This window comes from Lissotriton helveticus, chromosome 2_1, assembly GCF_964261635.1.
Source record: "Lissotriton helveticus chromosome 2_1, aLisHel1.1, whole genome shotgun sequence".
Taxonomy (NCBI): Eukaryota; Metazoa; Chordata; class Amphibia; order Caudata; family Salamandridae; genus Lissotriton; species Lissotriton helveticus.
Genome location: NC_136059.1, coordinates 187186643 through 187209502, shown reverse-complemented (window position 1 = coordinate 187209502; position 22860 = coordinate 187186643). Strand labels below are relative to the sequence as shown.

The following is a 22860-nucleotide window of genomic DNA, read 5'->3' as shown; positions in this document are numbered from 1 at the left end:
CTCCTTTTGCGACCCCCGGTGGGTCAGCTTTAGGTGCGGCCATCTGGCTGGCCGGCTTCTTGGGTGCGTCACGTCGTGTGACCGTCCAGGATACTTCGTGCGACTGTCTGAGGGGTCGGCTTTCTTGGGTGACCAGCGGGGTGGTCTTCGGCGTGAGTCCTCACGCTTTGCTGACTTTGGTTTGGTCGCTGTTCGCTCCGTTCCGGTGCTTTAGCATTGGCGCGCTTTTGTCCGCGCTCTTCTTGTGCTTCTGTGGGCGCGGAGGGTTACGTCACCGCTCCGAGCTTCTTTGTGTTCAGGTCGCTCCCGTTACTTCACGGGGTGTGCTTGCTTTCTTCTCGGGATCTTGGAGCAGTGTTGGCGGTCATCGCGCTTCCGTGTCGCACTTGCCTGGCGGGGAGTCTCGTGGTGGTGCTCCTTTACTTTCTTCCTGCAGCGGTGACAGCCTGTGGCCACTAGGCGTCACCGTGCTTTCCGTTGGTGTGGCGTCAGTGCTTTTGTGGGATTGCGCTTCTGCTCCGTCGTCCTTCTCCTGGTGCTGGGAGTTTCTTCACTCCTTGCGCCGTCCTGCATCTAGCAATGCTGAGCTGTTCTGGTACTAGTGCAGAGTCCTTGTGCTTTCCTTCATGTGTTCCTGGTACTCTTGTGCGCCTGGCGCGCTCTTGCTTTTCTGGTGCATTCCTGCGCCGTCATGTGCTGCGGTGTGTGTGTCCTTCAGTCTTCGTGTGAGGCTATCTTCTGGCCGCATGCACATGGGTGTCCCTGAGTGGAGGCGCTGCCCTCCTGACGCGTTCCTTGCGTTTCTGGGTGTGTAGCTCTTGCACTCCTGATGTGTGCCCCTGTAGGACCTGCTCACTTGTCCTGGGGTATGCTCGGCGCTTTGGCAGCCTTGGGCTTGCTCCAGTCTCTTTGCAGGGTTTGTTTGGAATGCACAGGTGCACTCTCGCACTTGGCCACTGGGTGGCAGTGCTGCTTGGTTCTTGTCCGTTTTCAGTCTCGGCAGTGTCTGCCCGCTAGTCTTCGTGAGGGAAAAAATGGGGACTGCTCTTCGTCCTGGTGAGTGTTTCTTGACTCCCCTCCTTGGCGCTGGTGCTTGCCGTTGGGTGGGGGTCCTTGTGGAATGCTTCTTAGCGGTGCTGGCCACATACAGTTACCTTGCAGTCACTCTTGCCTGCAATCGTCTCACCAGGGCACACGTTTGTATGGGGGCACCACAGTTCACTCCACTGCCCGGGAAGGGGGGAGGGGGTGTGTGCGGGGGAAAGTCGGTCCGTGCCTCCGCCCTGCAGTGTCAGGCCTTGGCAGCTCTTCACACGCTGCAGGCCGTTCTCCACTGCACTTTAACTTTTTTTTTTTTTGTTTTGCTCTCTGCCCTCGGCCGCTTCTCCTGCTCCTCGCTCGGGCCGGGGGGCTCACTCCGGCACTTCTCGCTTGTGGGGCAACGTTACTGTTCACGGCGGGCAGGCTCCGCCTTCGGTCCTCAGCGCCCGGCAGCTCTCCTCACGCTGCCGGTCGCCTCCTGATTCTTCGTGCGTTCAGCTGAGGCGCTAGCCGCTTGCAGTCCTACTTGCTCCTCTCGCGACCGATGCGAGTGGGCTCCGCTCGGCGCGCTTGTTCATTCAGGGGCACTTCACACGCCCTGCAGGCTTCCGCTCTCATTGTGCAGTGCCCGGCAGTTCTTTACACGCTGCGGGCACTTTGCTCCTGAGTTCATTCACTCCCTCGCCGCGGCAGCCTCAGTCACTCGCTGCGCGACGGGGGACCGGGGGCGCTTCAGGCAGGCCGCGGGGGGGCTCCGCTGGCCCTGCTTCATGTTAAATTCATTTTCGGCCGCATCACGCGCGGCATAGCGTCCTGACCATGCGGGTGGGCTCCGCTTCGATCACTTTAGGGGGGGTCGCTGCAGGCACACGCGGCCCCCCAGGCACCCGGCTCACCTCCGGCACACGGGCCTCGTCCCAGCGGGGGTCAGTGGCGGCCGACGCGGGTGGGCTCCGGTCGGTCCGCTTTCTCTTTCGTGGTGCTCCCACGGCGGGCAGCACTCGGCAGGGCTCGAGAGGTGCGGGGTCGGCTCCCGTCACCTCTTGCTGGACATCCAGGCCCGGGGCTCATCATACGCCCCGCGGGCCGCGCCGATCCTGTGGAGGGTGGGGAGGGGGCGCGACGTCGCCCAGCAGCTCTCTAATCTTCTCCCCCACGACGTTTTTAGGTTTCGCCTGGCGTCCGCTGCGCAGCAGCGTTCGCGCAGGCGAAATCTGTTGATCTACACTATGTGGCAATGCCCCGCCTTAGTCTACCATTGGCTAGCTCCATAAATGGAGGCTAGCCATTGGCAGACATTGTTGTCCGTCACTCTTTCCCCCGTCCGGACGCGAATCGGGGGCGTTCCCGTACCTTTTTTAAGTCCCGCCCCCTTGTTTCGTCACCCGCCCCTTTTTTCGTCACGGCTTTCGTCACCCGCCCTTTTTTTCGTCATTGCTTCTTTTCAATTATAAAAAAATAAATCACTCGATTTCCCGCTGTAACGTTTTACTTGGCACGTACGATGGATGCTGTAGGCTTTCGTTGTTTTTCGTGAAACCGCCATGGGTTTTTAGTTGAACCACCCAGTGCGCTGTGATTCGTTCTCCCGGCGACGTGTCATAGCGAGGACGCGCTGTGGTTGGCTGCCGTCGGGAAGACCCCGCTGACGTCACTGGGGGCTCGCCGAGAGAGCCGCGACCTGATTTGTCCTCGTCACCCGGGTCGTTTCTCAGAAGCTGCCGGAGCCTCGTCCAAAGAAGATTGCGGGGAGAGGAGACCGAGTCATCGATGACCCGACCCCGCCGAGGGATCTCCAAGTGAGTTGCGCACCCCTGGCCTGCCGTCCCAAGTGCAGAGAAGCGCACCAGCTTCCCGGCGCTCGCTGGGGGTGCTTGGCGCTTCTGTGCCTCAAGTGGTGCATTAAAGGCTGGTGCATGGAGTTGTCGTGCTGCTTCGACACGGCACCCTGTCCGATCCTGCTGAGATGGTGCTCCCTCCATCTTACGTTGCTTTCATACATATTGCATAGATCTGGTCGCCTTGTACGCTCTCCGTACCAGATGCCATGTAGCGTATGCAAGGGGTAGAGATCTGTTTTGATTATTGTAAATACACCAGGCAAAATTAGACCCACCCCTCACAGACTCCGACGAGCCGGATGTCCACACGTGGCTGAGAGCGGCCGGCGCGGCTACCAAAGGGAGTTCAATTGGATTTTGGCTAAAACAATGTTGACTTTGCTGGGTAACCATAATAAAGAGTTCCCAGCCCTGTGGACAGGCTAGACTGCTTTACTGGCAGCGCGGTAATATGCAAATTAAGCGCTGGGTGCGAGGCTCCTTTTCGGAGAGCACTGTGATCAACAAAGATGTCAGAGAGCTCTGCATGTGTGACTAAGTACTTTCATGCGGTGATCCTGGGCAAATCACTCCTTTCCCCTCTTTTCTTATTGACAAAAGCCGACAGTGCTTAGAAATCTGGCAGGCTTTATGAAGAAGTATGTAAAACATACGGGAGAGATCACTCCGTTCAGGCTGGAGGAGCTGTAGGTAGCTGCAGTGTGTTATGATTATCTGATAGTGCCTTCTATCGCTAGTAAGGCTTCGAAAAGCTTTCTTAGCGTGATCGCCGTTTTCATGCTATTAACGGATTCAATGAAAACTATGCTGCACCGGCCTATCTATAAAGCTGCAGGGTGTTGTTTAAGGGAATGGCGGGGTGTAAAAGCAGAAAACGCATTATTTTAGTGATTTCATTTAGAGTTGTGTTATGGTGCAAAGTACTCACTCACTCACAAACACTCTCACTCACTCATTCACTCGCATACTCACTCACACACACACTCACTCACACACACACTCACTCTCTCTCTCATTCACTCACACACACAATCAGTCACTCCTGCCAGCCCTCCAATCGTAAGGTAATAAGGCGCCAGGGTGCTTGGAGTAGTCCAACAGTGTTAATGGGATATGGGGAAGTGACAATTCCCCCAAAGAGTGGGTCACTCTGGGGAGTGGGCTCAGGAGAGACCCCCATGCCGTGGGCTTCCAGTTTGTCAAGCTTTGCGCCCGGGCTGTGTGGGTGTGTGGGGGAGGCTCTGTGTGGGTGGGGCTCTGTGGGGGGGCTCTCTGTGGGTGTGTGTGTTTAGCACTTGCGAGAGATTATGCTATTGGTATTGTAAATAACAATGCCATTTATTTATCTGTTTTCAAAACCAACACATAAGAGCCGCGACCTGATTGGTCCTCGTCACCCGGGTCGTTTCTCAGAAGCTGCCGGAGCCTCGTCCAAAGAAGATTGCGGGGAGAGGAGACCGAGTCATCGATGACCCGACCCCGCCGAGGGATCTCCAAGTGAGTTGCGCACCCCTGGCCTGCCGTCCCAAGTGCAGAGAAGCGCACCAGCTTCCCGGCGCTCGCTGGGGGTGCTTGGCGCTTCTGTGCCTCAAGTGGTGCATTAAAGGCTGGTGCATGGAGTTGTCGTGCTGCTTCGACACGGCACCCTGTCCGATCCTGCTGAGATGGTGCTCCCTCCATCTTACGTTGCTTTCATACATATTGCATAGATCTGGTCGCCTTGTACGCTCTCCGTACCAGATGCCATGTAGCGTATGCAAGGGGTAGAGATCTGTTTTGATTATTGTAAATACACCAGGCAAAATTAGACCCACCCCTCACAGACTCCGACGAGCCGGATGTCCACACGTGGCTGAGAGCGGCCGGCGCGGCTACCAAAGGGAGTTCAATTGGATTTTGGCTAAAACAATGTTGACTTTGCTGGGTAACCATAATAAAGAGTTCCCAGCCCTGTGGACAGGCTAGACTGCTTTACTGGCAGCGCGGTAATATGCAAATTAAGCGCTGGGTGCGAGGCTCCTTTTCGGAGAGCACTGTGATCAACAAAGATGTCAGAGAGCTCTGCATGTGTGACTAAGTACTTTCATGCAGTGATCCTGGGCAAATCACTCCTTTCCCCTCTTTTCTTATTGACAAAAGCCGACAGTGCTTAGAAATCTGGCAGGCTGTATGAAGAACTATGTAAAACATACGGGAGAGATCACTCCGTTCAGGCTGGAGGAGCTGTAGGTAGCTGCAGTGTGTTATGATTATCTGATAGTGCCTTCTATCGCTAGTAAGGCTTCGAAAAGCTTTCTTAGCGTGATCGCCGTTTTCATGTTATTAACGGATTCAATGAAAACTATGCTGCACCGGCCTATCTATAAAGCTGCAGGGTGTTGTTTAAGGGAATGGCGGGGTGTAAAAGCAGAAAACGCATTATTTTAGTGATTTCATTTAGAGTTGTGCTATGGTGCAAAGTACTCACTCACTCACACACACTCTCACTCACTCACTCATTCACTCGCATACTCACTCACACACACACTCACTCACACACACACTCACTCTCTCTCTCACTCACTCACACACACAATCACTCACTCCTGCCAGCCCTCCAATCGTAAGGTAATAAGGCGCCAGGGTGCTTGGAGTAGTCCAACAGTGTTAATGGGATCAGGGGAAGTGACAATTCCCCCAAAGAGTGGGTCACTCTGGGGAGTGGGCTCAGGAGAGACCCCCATGCCGTGGGCTTCCAGTTTGTCAAGCTTCGCGCCCGGGCTGTGTGGGTGTGTGGGGGAGGCTCTGTGTGGGTGGGGCTCTGTGGGGGGGCTCTCTGTGGGTGTGTGTGTTTAGCATTTGCGAGAGATTATGCTATTGGTATTGTAAATAACAATGCCATTTATTTATCTGTTTTCAAAACCAACACATAAGAGCCGCGACCTGATTGGTCCTCGTCACCCGGGTCGTTTCTCAGAAGCTGCCGGAGCCTCGTCCAAAGAAGATTGCGGGGAGAGGAGACCGAGTCATCGATGACCCGACCCCGCCGAGGGATCTCCAAGTGAGTTGCGCACCCCTGGCCTGCCGTCCCAAGTGCAGAGAAGCGCACCAGCTTCCCGGCGCTCGCTGGGGGTGCTTGGCGCTTCTGTGCCTCAAGTGGTGCATTAAAGGCTGGTGCATGGAGTTGTCGTGCTGCTTCGACACGGCACCCTGTCCGATCCTGCTGAGATGGTGCTCCCTCCATCTTACGTTGCTTTCATACATATTGCATAGATCTGGTCGCCTTGTACGCTCTCCGTACCAGATGCCATGTAGCGTATGCAAGGGGTAGAGATCTGTTTTGATTATTGTAAATACACCAGGCAAAATTAGGCCCACCCCTCACAGACTCCGACGAGCCGGATGTCCACACGTGGCTGAGAGCGGCCGGCGCGGCTACCAAAGGGAGTTCAATTGGATTTTGGCTAAAACAATGTTGACTTTGCTGGGTAACCATAATAAAGAGTTCCCAGCCCTGTGGACAGGCTAGACTGCTTTACTGGCAGCGCGGTAATATGCAAATTAAGCGCTGGGTGCGAGGCTCCTTTTCGGAGAGCACTGTGATCAACAAAGATGTCAGAGAGCTCTGCATGTGTGACTAAGTACTTTCATGCGGTGATCCTGGGCAAATCACTCCTTTCCCCTCTTTTCTTATTGACAAAAGCCGACAGTGCTTAGAAATCTGGCAGGCTGTATGAAGAACTATGTAAAACATACGGGAGAGATCACTCCGTTCAGGCTGGAGGAGCTGTAGGTAGCTGCAGTGTGTTATGATTATCTGATAGTGCCTTCTATCGCTAGTAAGGCTTCGAAAAGCTTTCTTAGCGTGATCGCCGTTTTCATGCTATTAACGGATTCAATGAAAACTATGCTGCACCAGCCTATCTATAAAGCTGCAGGGTGTTGTTTAAGGGAATGGCGGGGTGTAAAAGCAGAAAACGCATTATTTTAGTGATTTCATTTAGAGTTGTGCTATGGTGCAAAGTACTCACTCACTCACACACACTCTCACTCACACATTCACTCGCATACTCACTCACACACACACTCACTCACACACACACTCACTCTCTCTCTCACTCACTCACACACACAATCACTCACTCCTGCCAGCCCTCCAATCGTAAGGTAATAAGGCGCCAGGGTGCTTGGAGTAGTCCAACAGTGTTAATGGGATCAGGGGAAGTGACAATTCCCCCAAAGAGTGGGTCACTCTGGGGAGTGGGCTCAGGAGAGACCCCCATGCCGTGGGCTTCCAGTTTGTCAAGCTTCGCGCCCGGGCTGTGTGGGTGTGTGGGGGAGGCTCTGTGTGGGTGGGGCTCTGTGGGGGGCTCTCTGTGGGTGTGTGTGTTTAGCATTTGCGAGAGATTATGCTATTGGTATTGTAATTAACAATGCCATTTATTTATCTGTTTTCAAAACGAACACATAAATAAAAATATTGTCATTTACAATGCCAATAGCTCTAACTTTTGTAAAGGCGAAACCGTTGCATTGTAAATGCTTGTTTTATTTGGCTGTGGCACGCTGGGCACAGCTCCGCCTCGTCGCCATTGTAAGGTTTGGTGAGGGCGCTAGGCCCTCATTATGCAGGTCTGTAAATGAGACGCAGACACAGTGATAGGGGATAGGTAATGGGCTATGAGCACGTGCGCTCAGCCCCTTTATTGGCCAGGGTCATTTGACCTATGACGCCTGGTGGTGGGTGGGTGTTAGGTGTGGAATTACAACAGGAACTCAGACACTAGACCGTGTCTTACGTCACTACAGGCGTGAGTCACTCAGTGACTGTACATAGCTGCCAAGGTTTCAGAATTCTAGGTGTGACATTTTCATAATTTCAGGGTAGTTATGAGCGACATTTCAATGACTATGAGTGACACTTTCTCGCGAGAAAAATCAAGCAATGAAGACAAGGGAAACATACAGATATCAGAAATTACACCCATATGAGCAATGAAAAACTAAGGATATCTTACAACTGGGGCAAAGGCCCAGGAATGAAAGGGCGCTAGCAGGAGACTTCTTGCAATCCAGCTGCACAGACTATTGACACCAACTCAATTTACTAATCTGAAAGTAATCTAAGCTTTATGGGCAAGACAATATTTCATAAAGTAAACAGCTTCAGTTATGGTCCACTGCAGAACTCAGTCCAAGATCTTTATTAACGTTTCTTGCACACTGACATTTTGTTAATACTTCACAGTCTTGCAGGGGACCAACTCATGGGGGCTTGAGGGTCACACAGACTCTGATAATGCACCTCAATACTAAATATATTTGTAGTTAAAGTGAACGTTTAAAGGATCTGGAGTCCCACCGTTAAAAACAGATTTGCACGTAGATACTAAAATACGCTACTAACCTGGAGAAAATATCACTGGCCCAAACGGTAATGTTGACACCATATAGAATAAAATAGTGTTTTTTCAGTACAGACTCCGTCTGTGGGCATATTAAAAGGAACTACACAAAGTTTGCATAACTTGTACATTTGGCTTGAAAAAAACAATTTAGCGAGACCTCACAATTCACGTTACTTCGGGATAATCGTTGTTTAAGTTTAGCATAAACTGAAAGGAACAGGTTAGTGCTTTCAAAAGAGGTGCACGTTCAGCAGATTGATTCACACAAAAATTAACTCGTACTTGTGCTCTTTTTTCAGCACAGGAAACTTTAATTTTTCTAGTAGCAACACTTGTTTTACATTTTGGTGCATACACCACCAGATACAAAATGCAAGCACCTGACTCAATCACGCAATTGTTTGGGATAATACGAACAGCACTGTACTTACCACACAGCACGTTCAGTGATGAAACACTGCCTTGGATCAGGGATAGGAGGGCCGTGCTAGCAACACACACACAGCATGAATCTTTCGATGCCTAGTGACCTGGTGACCAGTGCATCGAAGGAGGAAGCCGGGCAAGCACTGGCTCCAAACTGGGACAGGCCCCGGCATGCATAAGATGAGACCTGGAAGAAAGGCGCCGCTTTGATGCCTGCATGCGTGGAAAGGAGAAACAAAATTGCTGCCCGCCTGTCTCTGCCTTTGGCCAATCAGACCATGCATGGCCACAGGCACTCAAGGCGTCACTCAACGGTTCACAAGGGGCAGTCAGAGTCTGCTATTAATGACACAGACCGAGTTCTTGACTAGCAGGAATTATTGAAAGTAAACTATGCGTGACAGTCTACATTGGTGAATACAATAACTAGAGCTTCACATGGCATCTGCGCCGGTCGCCGCTCACCCCTCACTCGAAAATATCCACATGTCCCTGGGAGGACACTGACACCGGCCTTAGGCTAGCAACCACTATAAAATTAATAATAAAGCAGAATGAGAGATATCTCACATGCACTCACTCACTTCCAAATAACTCCCTGGCTAACGCCGGCCCAGGAATGATGAGTCTCAGAAGCAGCTGCACAGGGACTCTGACTGGTGTGCTGTGGACTGCTGAACCAGAGTCCCTGGGGTACTCGTCTCAGCCACCGGCTCTCAGTACTGCAATTAATTACATAAAATAAGCGCTCCCGGCACAACAACGCCGAGCAGCGATTCATGTGCTTTAAACAAAGTGCCACTGTGTCTGGTGAATTTTAGCGGCTTAGACCTGCGGACTCTTAAGCCCAAGCCAGCCGGGAGCAGCGCGCATGCTGCCTGCCACTCCAGATTAACTTTCACTGTATGGTGGGGGCGTGGCTTGGATGGCAACGAAGGCGGTCGCCTAAGTTCGAGAGCTCCGCGACCCCGGGGAGAAGAACGGCGAGACAACCAGCGATAGCCCTCGGCCCCGCACACCAAACAGAGGGTAGTGTGGGGGAGTGTGCTGAGCAGCGGAGGTGAGGAGCCGAAGCGAGCGGCACAATGGCAAAGGCATCAAAAGCCCACTTTTGAGGGAAGCGAGTGAAGCGAAGGCGAGCCCAAGATGGCGGGGCATTAAAAAAAGGAAAAGGCGACGCCACAGCCACAGCGTTGAGAAGACCGTAAGGTGCTCCGGTGGCAAGACACACGTGGTGGGCACGGCGAGGAACAAGTCGCAGCGGAGGCATCTACGGCAGCACCGGAGAGCGAGGAGGCTGTATGCGCGCATAAGAGACACAAGCTGAGCGTGAAGGCAAAACAGAGGCAGCCATCTTGACCACATCCTGAAGCGCAACAAGAAGGCGCAACACGGAGGCAAGGCGAGCGGCCCAGCAGGCCCCCCCGCCGGCCCCCTCACCAGGAAGCCAGCGGCCGCATGGAAGCATAAGAGCGGGGCTAGCGGAGCAAGCGATCTCCCACGAGGGAGGTGCAGCAGAGCGGCAGCAAGGCGGGGCAGAATAGTATGGTGAGCATTGCTCTGTAAAAAGAAGCACGAGCGGAACCCCCCAAGAGGTACAAGCGAAGCGACGCCTGTTTCATCCCACGCGGCGCCGGTGAGGCAGACGGTATTCTGAGCAGCGCCCTCCGGGAACCGGAGACCAACGGCGGCGGCCATCTTGGGAGGGGCAAGAGTCACAGCGCAGCGAGCAGGCCCAGGAAAGAGTGCAGCGCAGCATCGTGGTACCCCCTACAAAGGCCTCGCCGAAGCCAGGGTGCACCAGAGGGGCAGCCGGCGAACAAAGTGTGACGGTCCCGGAGAGGAGGTGAGCAAGGCGGCAGCCATCTTGAGAGGGGCGGACCACACAACAGCACGGAGGTCTGAGACACAGACGTGCAAGTAAGCTAACGCAAAGGCACCGCTGCAAGGCGGCGCCACCCATCCGCCATTCAGGCGGCCCTCTGCGAGCGCCGACCATCATCCACCAAATAGGGGAGAACCAAGGCCCATATAGGAAGACGAACAAAAGTGGCGGCCATCTTGGAGGGAGGAACATTACACTAGACCACACCACAGCAGGGACAAAGGACAGGAAAAAAAAAAGAAGAACAGCCTGTGCCAACGCGAAACACCGCAATATAAGGCAGTCCTAGCACGCACAAAGCCTGGAGCAGGAAGAAACACAAGCCAAACGCTAGGGAGGAGCGGAGTGCGGCTCAGGGCGCAAACAGTCTATGGTGGCTAGGGCGGGACGGGTCCCAGCGAGGCATCGCAAGGAAGCAAAACAACGGACAGAGACAGCAGAAACAGCGGTACAATCAGCCTCGGTGTCTCTCAGCCACGGTGCGACAGCTAGCCAGACAGCGACCAAGCACCAGACCGCGTCAGCGCAGCTCCCTAGCCATAGTGGGACATACCTAGCCGCCTGCCTAGGGGGGGCACAGGTTAGGTACAGCGAAGCGAGCGAAGCGCAGGGGAGGCACAGCCAAACGAGCGGCGACAGAGAGGAGGGAGCGCTAAGACCAACACCAGGGATCAGCACCTGGCTCTGAGTGGTAGCCCTGGCGTCCGGGAAAACCAGGACAAGGTTGATAAGGTGGCCAAGCAGGTTCACCTTCGGTAGCGCTGCAAAGGCAGACACAGTCACGATTGCCAAAAGCACCCCACCAAAGGAAGCACAATATAACCTGCAGAAGAAGGAGAGACTGTCCATACACCAAGGAAGAAGAGGCCTAGAAACAATGAACGGTGACAACAAAAAAATTAGGAAAGACCTGGAATCACCGATCAAAATGAAAAACCTGCAAGGCACAGAGTCTGCGATGGACCAGCTCGTCAAAAAAATAACTGAAGCCAACGACCTAGCTAAGGCCACAAAGATCTCAATGGACAACGTCCAGCTAGAGCTCACAGCCATACGAGCAGATCAGAACAAAACAGCAAGCAGAGTAGCGGAGACAGAGAGAAGGATCAGCGACATAGAGGATAAATCAGGCATCATGGATAAAGACATTTGCTACATCTCCAAAGTCTCCAGTGAGTTGCAGAAAAGGCTCGCAGATCAAGAAGACAAAAATCGGAGGGGGAACATCAGGATTCTAGGCATACCAGAAGATGAGGAAGAAGGTTTGGGATCATGCGCAGCACTACTCGAGACACTGATACCCAAGCTGACAGGCATAAAATTCGAAAGAGCCTTGGAGATCGACAAAGCCTACAGGATCCCTGCCACAAAACAACCGCACATGAAAGGGCCTAGAACGATCATCTGCAAACCCCTAAGATCGAGCCACACCGATGCGATCTTCGCCTTTGCCCGCAGAGGTCAAACCCCCACCTGGAAAGGCAAGAAGATAATCTTTACCCAAGACCTTTCAAGGGGCACAGTGGAAGCAAGGAAAGGGTTCCTCGCGCTGAGAGACACTATGAAGAGAGCAAAGATAGCGTTCAGCTTTGTTGGTCCAGCAAGTATGAGGATAACAGACGGGCAGGACACATGTATGTTCGATGACCCAGCGGAACTACGCAGGTACCTCAGGAAGCCAGAGCTGGAGGAGATGGAACAAACAACGCCCGGGACAGCAAAAAGAAGAGCCTCATCAGACAGCTCAGAGACGGAAGAGAAGGGGGCAGCAGGCGGCAAATAACACTCCACAGCGGAAGGCGAACAACAACTACCTCAGGAAAAAAAAAAAGGGTGCTACCGCACCGGAAGAAGGAACTACCTCAACAACGGGATTGTGATCTTTGGACATGTGTGGAACACAGAACTCTCATACCCTGTTAGGCATACAGAGATAATAACAGGGCCTTGGACACTTGACAACCATATCCTTTGCCTAAAAGCGCAGCACGGGGACAGGGAGGGGGGCGAGAGGGTCTTTCTGACTTTTAAGGAACCGGGGAAGCGGAGGGCGGGAACCGTTGCTGTCGCACGTTTACAATACGTTGACAGGGGGGAGGGGGGAGGGGGGCGGAGGGGGGGAAAGGGCTGGGGGGGAGGCCTTGTAGCATGGACAATCGGTGCCTGGCGGAAGTACGTTTCTTCCTTTCTCTTCTTTCTCCTCTTTCCTATACCCACACACATCACCTCATCCCATCCAACACCCCAGGGGGGGACTTATGAGTGGTGGCTGCTAGCTAGCAAGCATAGAGCAAAGGGGCGCTACACATCTGTTGCACTCAGACACAGCGACACAAATATCACACCATGATGTTACCCGACAATAGGGGCCAGGCACAGATAGCCTCGGACATAAAAATAGTGTCACTTAACGTCAAAGGACTCAACCACCCCGTCAAGCGACGGAAAACACTAGACTACCTAAACAGATTGAAGGCGGATATATACGTCCTTCAAGAAACTAGAGTGTCCTTAGAGGACGCGAACAGGATGAAAGCCAGCTGGATAAGCGAGGTACTATGCTCACCGGCAGCCAACAAAAAGGGAGGAGTCATCACTTTAATCAGTAAGAAAGGGAAGTTCCAGGTCCACAACAACGCCGCAGACACCATGGGAAGGAGGCTGATCACATCAATCAATAGAGGTGACGAGAAAGTACACATAGCCAACATATACGGGCCAAACACGGGAGACAAAGAATTCTGGGAAGAGCTAGAAACTGAACTTAGCAAGGTCCCACTGGGCGAACTACTAATCGTGGCAGGAGATATGAACCAGGCGATGGACAATGCCACAGACAGACACCCACACAGACCTAGCCATACCTCACAAGAACAGCACATACTTAAAAACCTATGCGCCAAACTCTCACTAGCGGACCCATGGAGGCTACAAAACCCGAGTGCCAGAGAATACACTTTCTACTCGCACCCCCACAACTCATACAGCAGGATAGACTACATACTCATGTCCAACACACACACACACACCTGACGGATACGACGGAAATAGGACCCATCACAATTTCAGACCACGCACACATATCCCTTTCCCTGAGTGGCAAGCATAACGAAACACCTAGCAAGAGGTGGCGCCTTAACAGTGACATACTCGAAAACCCTGCCAACATCACCGAAATAGAGGAAGCGATCAAAGAATATCTCCAATTTAACGACACAGCAGACACAGGGGCAGCAACACTATGGGACGCGCTTAAAGCAACAATAAGAGGGAGACTCATAAACATCAAAGCACGCATGAACAGAGGCAGAAACAAGAAAATCAAGGAACTGGAGGAGCAGATCAAGGGGTTAGAAAGGAACCACACGGCCAACTTAACAGACAGGAACACACTCACAACGCTAACAAAGAAAAAATATGAGCTAAACAGAATCCTAAGCGAGAGAGCATCCACGTGGATCAACAAATACAAATCCATAAACTTATGCTCGGCCAATAAAGCAGGGAAAGCCTTGGCAGGCTACTTGAAAGCCAAGCAAAGGCAGCATTGCATCGCCACAATAACAGACGCAGACAACAAGACACACACAGCGAATAAACATATCCTCGAAACATTCAGGAAGTTCTACAAAGAACTATACACCGCGGACACATCGCTAGATGCAGACGGCGGGGCAAGCCTGCTGGAGAGGCTGGACCTACCCAGTATAAGCGACGAACAAAGAGAGGCCCTAGACCAAAACATAACTACAGCGGAAGTTGGGATGGCCATAGACTCACTAAAACCTAACAAGGCCCCAGGACCGGATGGCTTCACAGCCTCCTTCTATAAACAATTCCAACTGTTACTCAAGGACACGCTGGTCAGAGTATTCCAAGCATGTGCGGAAAAAGGCAATATGACAGACTCAATGGCTGAGGCAAACATTATTGTCATCCCCAAAGAAGGGAAAGACCCCCAATTCCCACACAATTATAGGCCAATCTCTCTAATTAACGTGGACTGCAAAATCTATGCAAAAATCATGGCAGCCAGACTAAATGCACTTCTCCCCGCTCTCATACACAAATCTCAGGTGGGCTACCTGGAAAACAGACTCTCGCAAGACAACACCAGACTGCTATGCCATTTAATTAACCGCACGGCCAACAGCGCGGAGAAGGCGGTCATGATCGCATTGGATGCGGAAAAAGCTTTCGACAGAGTCTCATGGCCCTTCCTTAACCAATGCATGCTCAAGTTTGGACTAGGCGAGAAGTACAGGGGCATGGTCATGTCCCTGTACAAGAATCCCCGGGCACGAGTGGTGGTTAACGCAGCCACATCGGACACACTCACACTAGAGAGAGGGACAAGGCAAGGCTGCCCCCTCTCACCGGGGCTATTCCTGCTTGCTCTGGAACCACTCCTCCACATGATCAGGTCAAACGCCCGGATCACGGGGGTGCAGATAGAGGGTCAAGCTTTCAAGCTAGCGGCATACGCAGACGATATTCTGATCACCACAAACAACCCACAAGAGTCAATTAAGGCACTCGTGCAAACAATAGAGGAGTATGCACATGTCTCAGGCTACAAGCTCAACAGGGAGAAATCCGAATGCAAACCTATGAACTGCCACACCACCAAGACTGTCCTGGGGGCATCCGGCCTAGCATGGCAAACAAAACCCCTAAAATACCTAGGCCTCCTCTTCGGTAGGGACTTAAGATCGACACTGGACCATAACGAGGAAGCGATGCTAAAAAAAATTAAGTCCAAGCTAGACACGTGGGGCCCCAAATTCATAAGCTGGTGGGGAAGAATCGAGACAATAAAGATGATGGTCACCCCCATGCTAAACTACCTGCTCTCCATGCTGCCTCTCACACTCACATCCGAATTCCACAAACGCCTAGACAAAAGCATCAACATGTTCCTCTGGGGAGGGAAAAAAACAAGAATGAGCTTAGCGAAACTCAGACTCAAAAAAGAACAAGGCGGACTGAACCTCACAAACTACAAAGCCTTCCAGACGGCATCCCTGGCCAAACAGGGACTACACTGGATAGCCCCCACGCCAGACTACATGCCGGTATGGCTAGACCTGGAAAGGTGTATTCTGGGTGGCGCAGACCCAATTATGGCCCTCACGGCTCACAAGCACCCAGAAGCCAAAAACGCAATAATTCACAACACAAAGACAGCGCTGCTAAGAGTAGACAGGGAAATGGCAGTAAGTATCAAAGGCACCAAATGGGAATCTCTGTGGCATAACACCAAAGTCACATACAAAGGGAAAACACTAGACAGCAAGGAATGGCGAAGCAGAGGCATCACAACGCCTTCGCAACTAGAGGCAGGGAACAACCCACTCTCCTACACGGCACTACAGCAGACAACCTCCCTACCTAACAAGGAGTTCTACGAATTCCTCAAAATCAAAGCAGCTGTCACCAAAGCAGGACTCACGAAACAGACACCCACCATCATACAATACGCGCAAAACTTAAACAAGACGGGCCACCAAACAGCACAAATCTACAAGCTAATTACACCACGCACCACAACCCTAAACAATAAGACGCTGGCATTCTGGGAGGAGACCATACAGAGACAGCTGAACGAAGTAGAAAGAGCCAAACTATGGACGGCAGCGTCCAAAAACAAAATCACGCCACAGCTAGCACAAACCAAATATTGGCTACTCCACAGGTTGCACTGGACACCAGCGAAGCTAGGGAGGGTTGGAGCCAGTGAAAGCAGCACATGTTGGAACTGCCAGATGGCCACGGGAGATCTATCTCACATGTTATACGAATGCACCAAAGTCAAAACATTCTGGGGCAAGGTCTATAACGTCATAGACACAATAACGGGAAGTAAGATACAAAGAGGACTAGCCGGGATAGCCACTGCCTTCCTAGCAACAGAACTCCAGTCCAAAGAAGTACGAGACCTGGTCGATGTACTTCTAACGGCTGCAGTGAAAACGATTTTGGGTAACTGGAAGGACACCAGCAAAGCCACCTTCAAGCGCTGGTTCAACTGGGTAACCTTCCTCCGGGGGGCAGACAATATCACTGCCAAGCAAAAGGCGGCAAATCATACTGCCAAGGAGAACATGTGGGAAGCTCTCGACGCATACTTGGAACGTTGAACCCCCCCCCCCCTCCTCTCTTTTCCTTCTCTCTTCCTTTTCCTCTCTCTCTCAGGCCCCGCCAGGCCGCAATCTTGCAAGAACAGTACAAGTATTAAGAATGTTTGCTATGGATATGTAAAATTTATTTTCAATAAAAATATTTTGAAATAAAAAAAAAAAACTTTCACTGTATGGTGCATAATTATAAGCGCTCGTCCACTTGACAGCAGAGGAGGCTTATTATGTGTGACTTTCCATTTCAGTGCCGTGATGCGGACCACCGCACTGAAATGCGTTAGTATCACGCCTGATGCGTGATACTTCGCAGGGCTGCGTGACAACATGTGGTGATGCTAAATATCATCAAAATGCATTTCCCAGACACGTGCTTGTGACACTTGGCAGGCTTAGAGTACACATCCCATCCTTACACATCCAAACGAAATCTTCGGTCAAAATCAGCCGCCAATTTCTGCGTACCAAGATTCAAACTTGCCAGAATGGGAGGCAGATCCTTTGCCCACCTAGGACCATCTCTCTGGAACGCACTCCCTCTCTACATTCGTAATGAGGAAAACCATGCTAGGTTTAGAAAGCAAGTCAAGACCTGGTTATTCGAACAATAACTTGAATAAACCTGTAATCCCCTGCCACTTTCATGTTGTGTCTCGGCGCCGGGAAACCCTTCTTGGGTAGCTGTTGCGCCTTACAAGTTAAAAAAATAAATAAATAAAATAATCCCAACAGACCCAGTTCGGGCGGGAGATTTCTGAATTTCAAAGTAAACAATGTTGCGTTTCTTAGCTGTCTCCAGTGCTTTAAATGGACCGGTACTGCCCAGTATAGCGTACCAGCACTTTTTATGTCTCGCTTAGTGTTTCTACGCACATGCGCAGCTCGCTCAGTGAGATTTATTGCAGATAAGTACTTTCTGAAAAGGGCTTGAAGCCCTGCCCCTTCTTCCCATTGGCTCGCGTCACCGTTTATGTTAAACAGTGCGCTGCAATTAGAAATAGGTATTCCGGGGTGCCTCCTTTTTGTTTTTTTGGCCGGGCCACCCGGACTGGCTCGCCTGCATTACGGCTGTCATGACAAAGTTTCTCATCAGAAGCTTCGTCACGCTGCCTTGCACACGACAGACCGACTCTCTGATTGGGCCCGACAAAAAAGGAGACATGGCGCCGCATGTTTATTTTTGCATCTCGCTATCACTTTTGAAATCGCAATGCAAAAATAAACAGCGGATGCCTGGCGAGCTCTTGTTTTAGGAGTCGACAGGAAGGTACTTTTACCAGCGTGGTGACATCACACCGAGGTGGGGTTGGTTGTCGAGTCCGACTTCACCGCCCTCTCCCAGCTGTTGAACTGCTTACTTTGGAAGCCGTCTGCAATGCAGAAAAGTTTGAGCTGAGTTTCTAGTCTCAAACAATTCCAAAGCCGATTTCATGGGCTTGCTCCGTTTTTGTAAACAGGCCTCTAGTCTCTAGAGGAATCCACCGGACCTCTCTAAGCGACCCACCGCGAGACGCTTAGAACCCGCCAGCGCTGCCTTGCCTGTGCTTTTAATGAAGAGAATCCTGTTAGTCTTCTGTTCCTGGACTCGAATCGAGAATGTCCAAACAAAGAGAGAGTTCCCCAGATAAACCAGAAAGGACTGGGTAGTACAAGTAATAAACAAAAATATTCCTTTCTGTGTTACTCAATTCAATTCTCATTACTTCCACTATTCTATATTGATGACCATCTCAGGTATTACAGTAAATACTTCACATATAATTACAACAACACATAAAAAATGATATTTATCTTGATTTTATTTTCTTAAAAGCAGGCTCATTTTCTGAATTCAAAAACTTTCAATTACTACAATTACATTAAAATCACATTAATTCTTCATGTTGCTTTCACTACAAAAGATTGTTATATCTTTCTTTTCATATTGATTTGTGTACTATTTAGTACCTTCTTTTGTATACAGCACATAAACACTATTTACATAATAAATTCATACAGTAAGAAATAAAAACAATAATAAAATTAGGTCCTTATGTCGACGCGTTTCGGTGTCCTGTTTTGATTGTATGAACACCTTCTTCAGGACAGAACAATATAAAACATCATGTCTCCAATCTGGAAATAAATACATGCAATTAATAACTTACATTTTTATGTGTTATCTCAAACTAATTTAATTTATGTGAGTCTACTGGAATGGTCATTGGAAATCTTACATTCAGTGTGTTTTGGCTTCCCACTGTTCATATAATAGACCGGCAATTGACTTTTGGTCCTTTTGTTAGGGGATCACAAAAACGTCCTCCTATTGTTCTATAATGTAAAATAGGGATTTACAATTACTATATTGATCAACTTCATTACAACCCTATACATTTATTATTTCAATTAATAAAGCACTTACTAGGTGCACAACGGTGCTATATCATCCCATTATTTCCTTAAACGTCTGTTTCCCTATTCCTGTTTGGGACTTATATTCCGGAACTGTGTTTTTCCAATTCACCTCAGTCTGTGTTGTGCCACCTCTTCATACAGGGCATGTAGTACTTCTTGGCACCTATAGCAATAGAATAATCCTACTATGGGCATGCCTGGTCACATAGATCTGCATCTCATTAAAGCATCGCTTGCATATAAATATCCCGCTCTTGGCACTATATATTGTTAGCTTACTGTAGCGTCCTTGCCTATATCACTACTTTACATTGTTGGCTTAATTAATTTTCAGCAATGTTGATTTGCTTATATTGATATGAAGATCTACTTAAAAGAGTCTCTGCTTTGGGCATGGATCGCATTTCACCCTGTAGTCCAGGCCAAATATCCCTGGGTATCTATTTGTCAAAGTTAATGCCCTGGGCGTATGTACCGTTCCTCCCTTACGTATAGACTCGATACTCAGACTCGGCTTCTCTGGATACAGACAGCCATTTTTCATGCGAGGCATATAATTTTACTGAACTAAACTAGATGGGAAGACCACATTGCCCCACCTTACTCGTGCAAAGCAGTCCTTCGTCCCTCTTGACAACATTACATTTAAGTTAAAACATCAGCTTATAGAGGACCTTCTCCCGCAATAACCCTCAATTAGCGCTTCGGGTCCGCAGATTCTCTTACCTTCACGTAACGTCGTGCATACGATTCATTCGTCTCTGTGGTCTTCTGTGGTATGAAGACACTGATTCTATCGACCCTATATATACACAAACGCCTGCCTGCTAATTACATAAGTGGCGTCTATTAATCTTTTATTAGGATGATTAACTAATTTTGCGCCATATTTGTAGTTCAAGACTAGTAGTCCAGAAATCATTTCCGGACCACGTGACTGGTGTTGTGCGGACGTCTCGAGATCAGTACATGATTCTCATGCTAGCTAGCTGTATTCGCCCACCATTTTTGTAGTTTTTTGAAGTTTTTGTGGTACAACATCGACGGGCCCGGCATATTTATATTCATTACAAAATGCCGCGTCTCGAGGTCAATAAAAGATACTGGTGCTCCTCTTTATTTACCTATCAACTTTATAATTCATTAGGACAGAATTTTTAAACCAGGCTTATTTATATTCGTTGCCCAATGCCAACCATCACAATATTGCGGCATATTTGTTTAATATCCTAAAGAAAGAAGGGGTATACATATTCAACTAGCTAAGTCATTAAAGCATCATGTTTAGACACACACTTATTAACCTTCTCTGTGTCCATTTTCCGTCAAATCTGTAAATATGGATAAGGTCTCTCACCCGATCGCGGCCGCCATATTTGTAGTTTTTTCGTGCCCGTGTTAGCTTCAAAAGTTACTAATATGCCTACATTTACGGTTGAATATACGTTTTTAATATAGAAGAATCAAGTATCCTAATAATAGGATTAATATTCTTGATTTGTCCATAATGACATGTAGTTCTAATGACCATGGCGCTACTATTTAGGGCAATCTAGTTATAATACGACAACCTACTATCATATTCGTGTTAGCAGTGCAATAGCTGGACCTATGCTCCTATGTGTGTCTACTCACATCTAAAAATACTCACACTGGGGCAACCTGGTCATAAATCGTCAGCTTATTATTATACTCATATTCGGGCAGTGCACTATACCAATCTTTGCTCCTCAACGTGTCAGCTCATATCTAGGTTGACATAATAAACATTCACATTGATTATTACTCATTAGGCATTTCAACATTGCAAATAATGCTCATCACATCACATTCTTAATAAAACTTTAAATAGGACATCAGCAGTAGTGCAATCCATATACATTACACATAATCCCATTTGTCCAGAAATAAATTTATCTAATCAATCTTTCCCACTCTTCCCTGCTGTTAAGTCCCTGGTGGTATGTTTTAAATTTAGACATAAAGAACTGTTCTCTCTGTTTGCGTTTTTTCTCCATGTCTCCACCTCGACCAGATATTTTAATTTTTTCCAGAATGAACCATTTTAAATCCTCTTCTTTGTGATTATTTAAGGTCCATTGTTCCACTAAAGGTGCATTCTTTTTATGGTTCTTTAGGGCGGATCGGTGTTCCGTAAGGCGCAGGCGCATTTCACGTCCTGTCTCACCGATATACACCTTTTGACATGGACAGATTTTCAGATACACTATATTTGAGGTTCTGCAGTTGACATGTTCATTCATCCAATGGGAAATCCCATTAAGTTCTACTTTATCTGATTTTACAATGTTCTTACAAAGAGTACAAGTACCGCAAGGTAAATTGCCTCTAATGGCACTTCCATCATTGATACTCATTTGGTGACCTTGTCTGGGCTCCCTGTAGGTTTGCACCAAATGGATTTGAATGGTCTTATTACGTCTGTAAGCATAAGTGGGTCTATGTAGGGGTGTAATACCTGGTTTATTTAATATCGACCAGTTTTTATTAATCAGGTTTTTGAGTTTATAACTCATTCCGTTAAAATTAGACACCATTACTAGTCCCTGTGTTGTGTGGTTAGTCTTATCTCTGGGCTCGAATAGACTCTCTCTGTTGAAATATTTAGCCCGTTGATATGCTTCTTTTATTAATCTTTTCGGATACCCTCGCTGGGTCAGTTTGTGTTTCAGGGAATCTGCATGGACCTCAAAGATTTTCCTGTCGCTACAATTACGTCTAATTCTCAAGAACTGGCTGAATGGAATCCCATCTTTTTGGCATTTTGGGTGATAGCTAGTGTGGTGAAGAAGTGTATTTCTGTCAGAGGGTTTGACAAACAATTCCACACATAGCTTCCCATCCTTTGCCATAATCTTAATGTCCAAAAAATCTACCGCTTCTTGACTTTTGCTCGCTGTGAATTTAAGATTCAAGTCTCCACAATTCAACCATGCCAAAAATCTATTCAGGTCTTGTTCATCTGCCTCCCAAACAAAAAACACATTGTCTCGAATCGAGAATGGCCACACGGCAACTACCCTTCCTCCTGCTGTTGCCGTTGGTGCTGCCAGTGTGGGGGCAGTCCCCCAACAGCACTGCCTCCCCAGGTGCCTCGTGCCCCTTTACCCTCGTGTCCAAGTATGGCTAGGGTGTAGAGTATGACAACCTGCCACTGATGGCCGTCTATGTGGGCACTTTCTTAGTGGACACCGCCGAGCAGTGCACGACCCGCTGCTGTTCAGACAAGAGATGCTGACTGGCTATAATACAGGACGTCGGCGGAAAGAAGATCTGCTACTTGGTGTACTGTTTATACAACAAGGTGAACGTGTGCTTCGAGAGCTACCAGAGTCAAGTTGGGCAGAAACCGACTCTGGCAGGTAAGAGCAGTCTAAATGTAGCATGAGTAAAACCATGGGCTCGTTCCTAGCCCCCCTCTATTCTTTCCACTGAAATTAGTCCTTCAGCGCTACTGCCAGGTGAGGAGCCTAACAGCATAGACTAAAGCCTCTACAAGCACGCTGTTAACCATGGGGTGTAAGATCATCTTTGGGTGATGTGACGGAAACGTAACTTTCCATGTGAACACCTAGTTGAAACGGGTTACTTAATAATGACCAAATGACACTACTTGGTAACTCGCGTCTGAGGTGCAACTAGACTTAAATTTTGTGAAGGTGAGCCTGATTTTGAATGGATGGGTCACATCCATCTTCAAAGCAACAGTCACAATTACATTTGAG

General features: G+C 49.3%; 1 protein-coding gene across 2 annotated transcripts in view; it reads left to right on the top strand.

The window, feature by feature from the left end:
- The first annotated feature begins 6 nt into the window (after positions 1-6).
- Positions 7-22860, top strand: part of LOC144817841 (phytanoyl-CoA dioxygenase domain-containing protein 1-like) — a 141406-nt gene continuing 118552 nt past the window's right edge. For both annotated transcript variants that reach the window (XM_078674700.1, XM_078674699.1), the window contains exon 1: positions 7-1056. In XM_078674700.1, coding sequence (XP_078530826.1) covers positions 1035-1056 — 22 coding nt within the window. In that variant the 5' untranslated portion in view covers positions 7-1034. The remainder of the gene's footprint in view (positions 1057-22860) is intronic.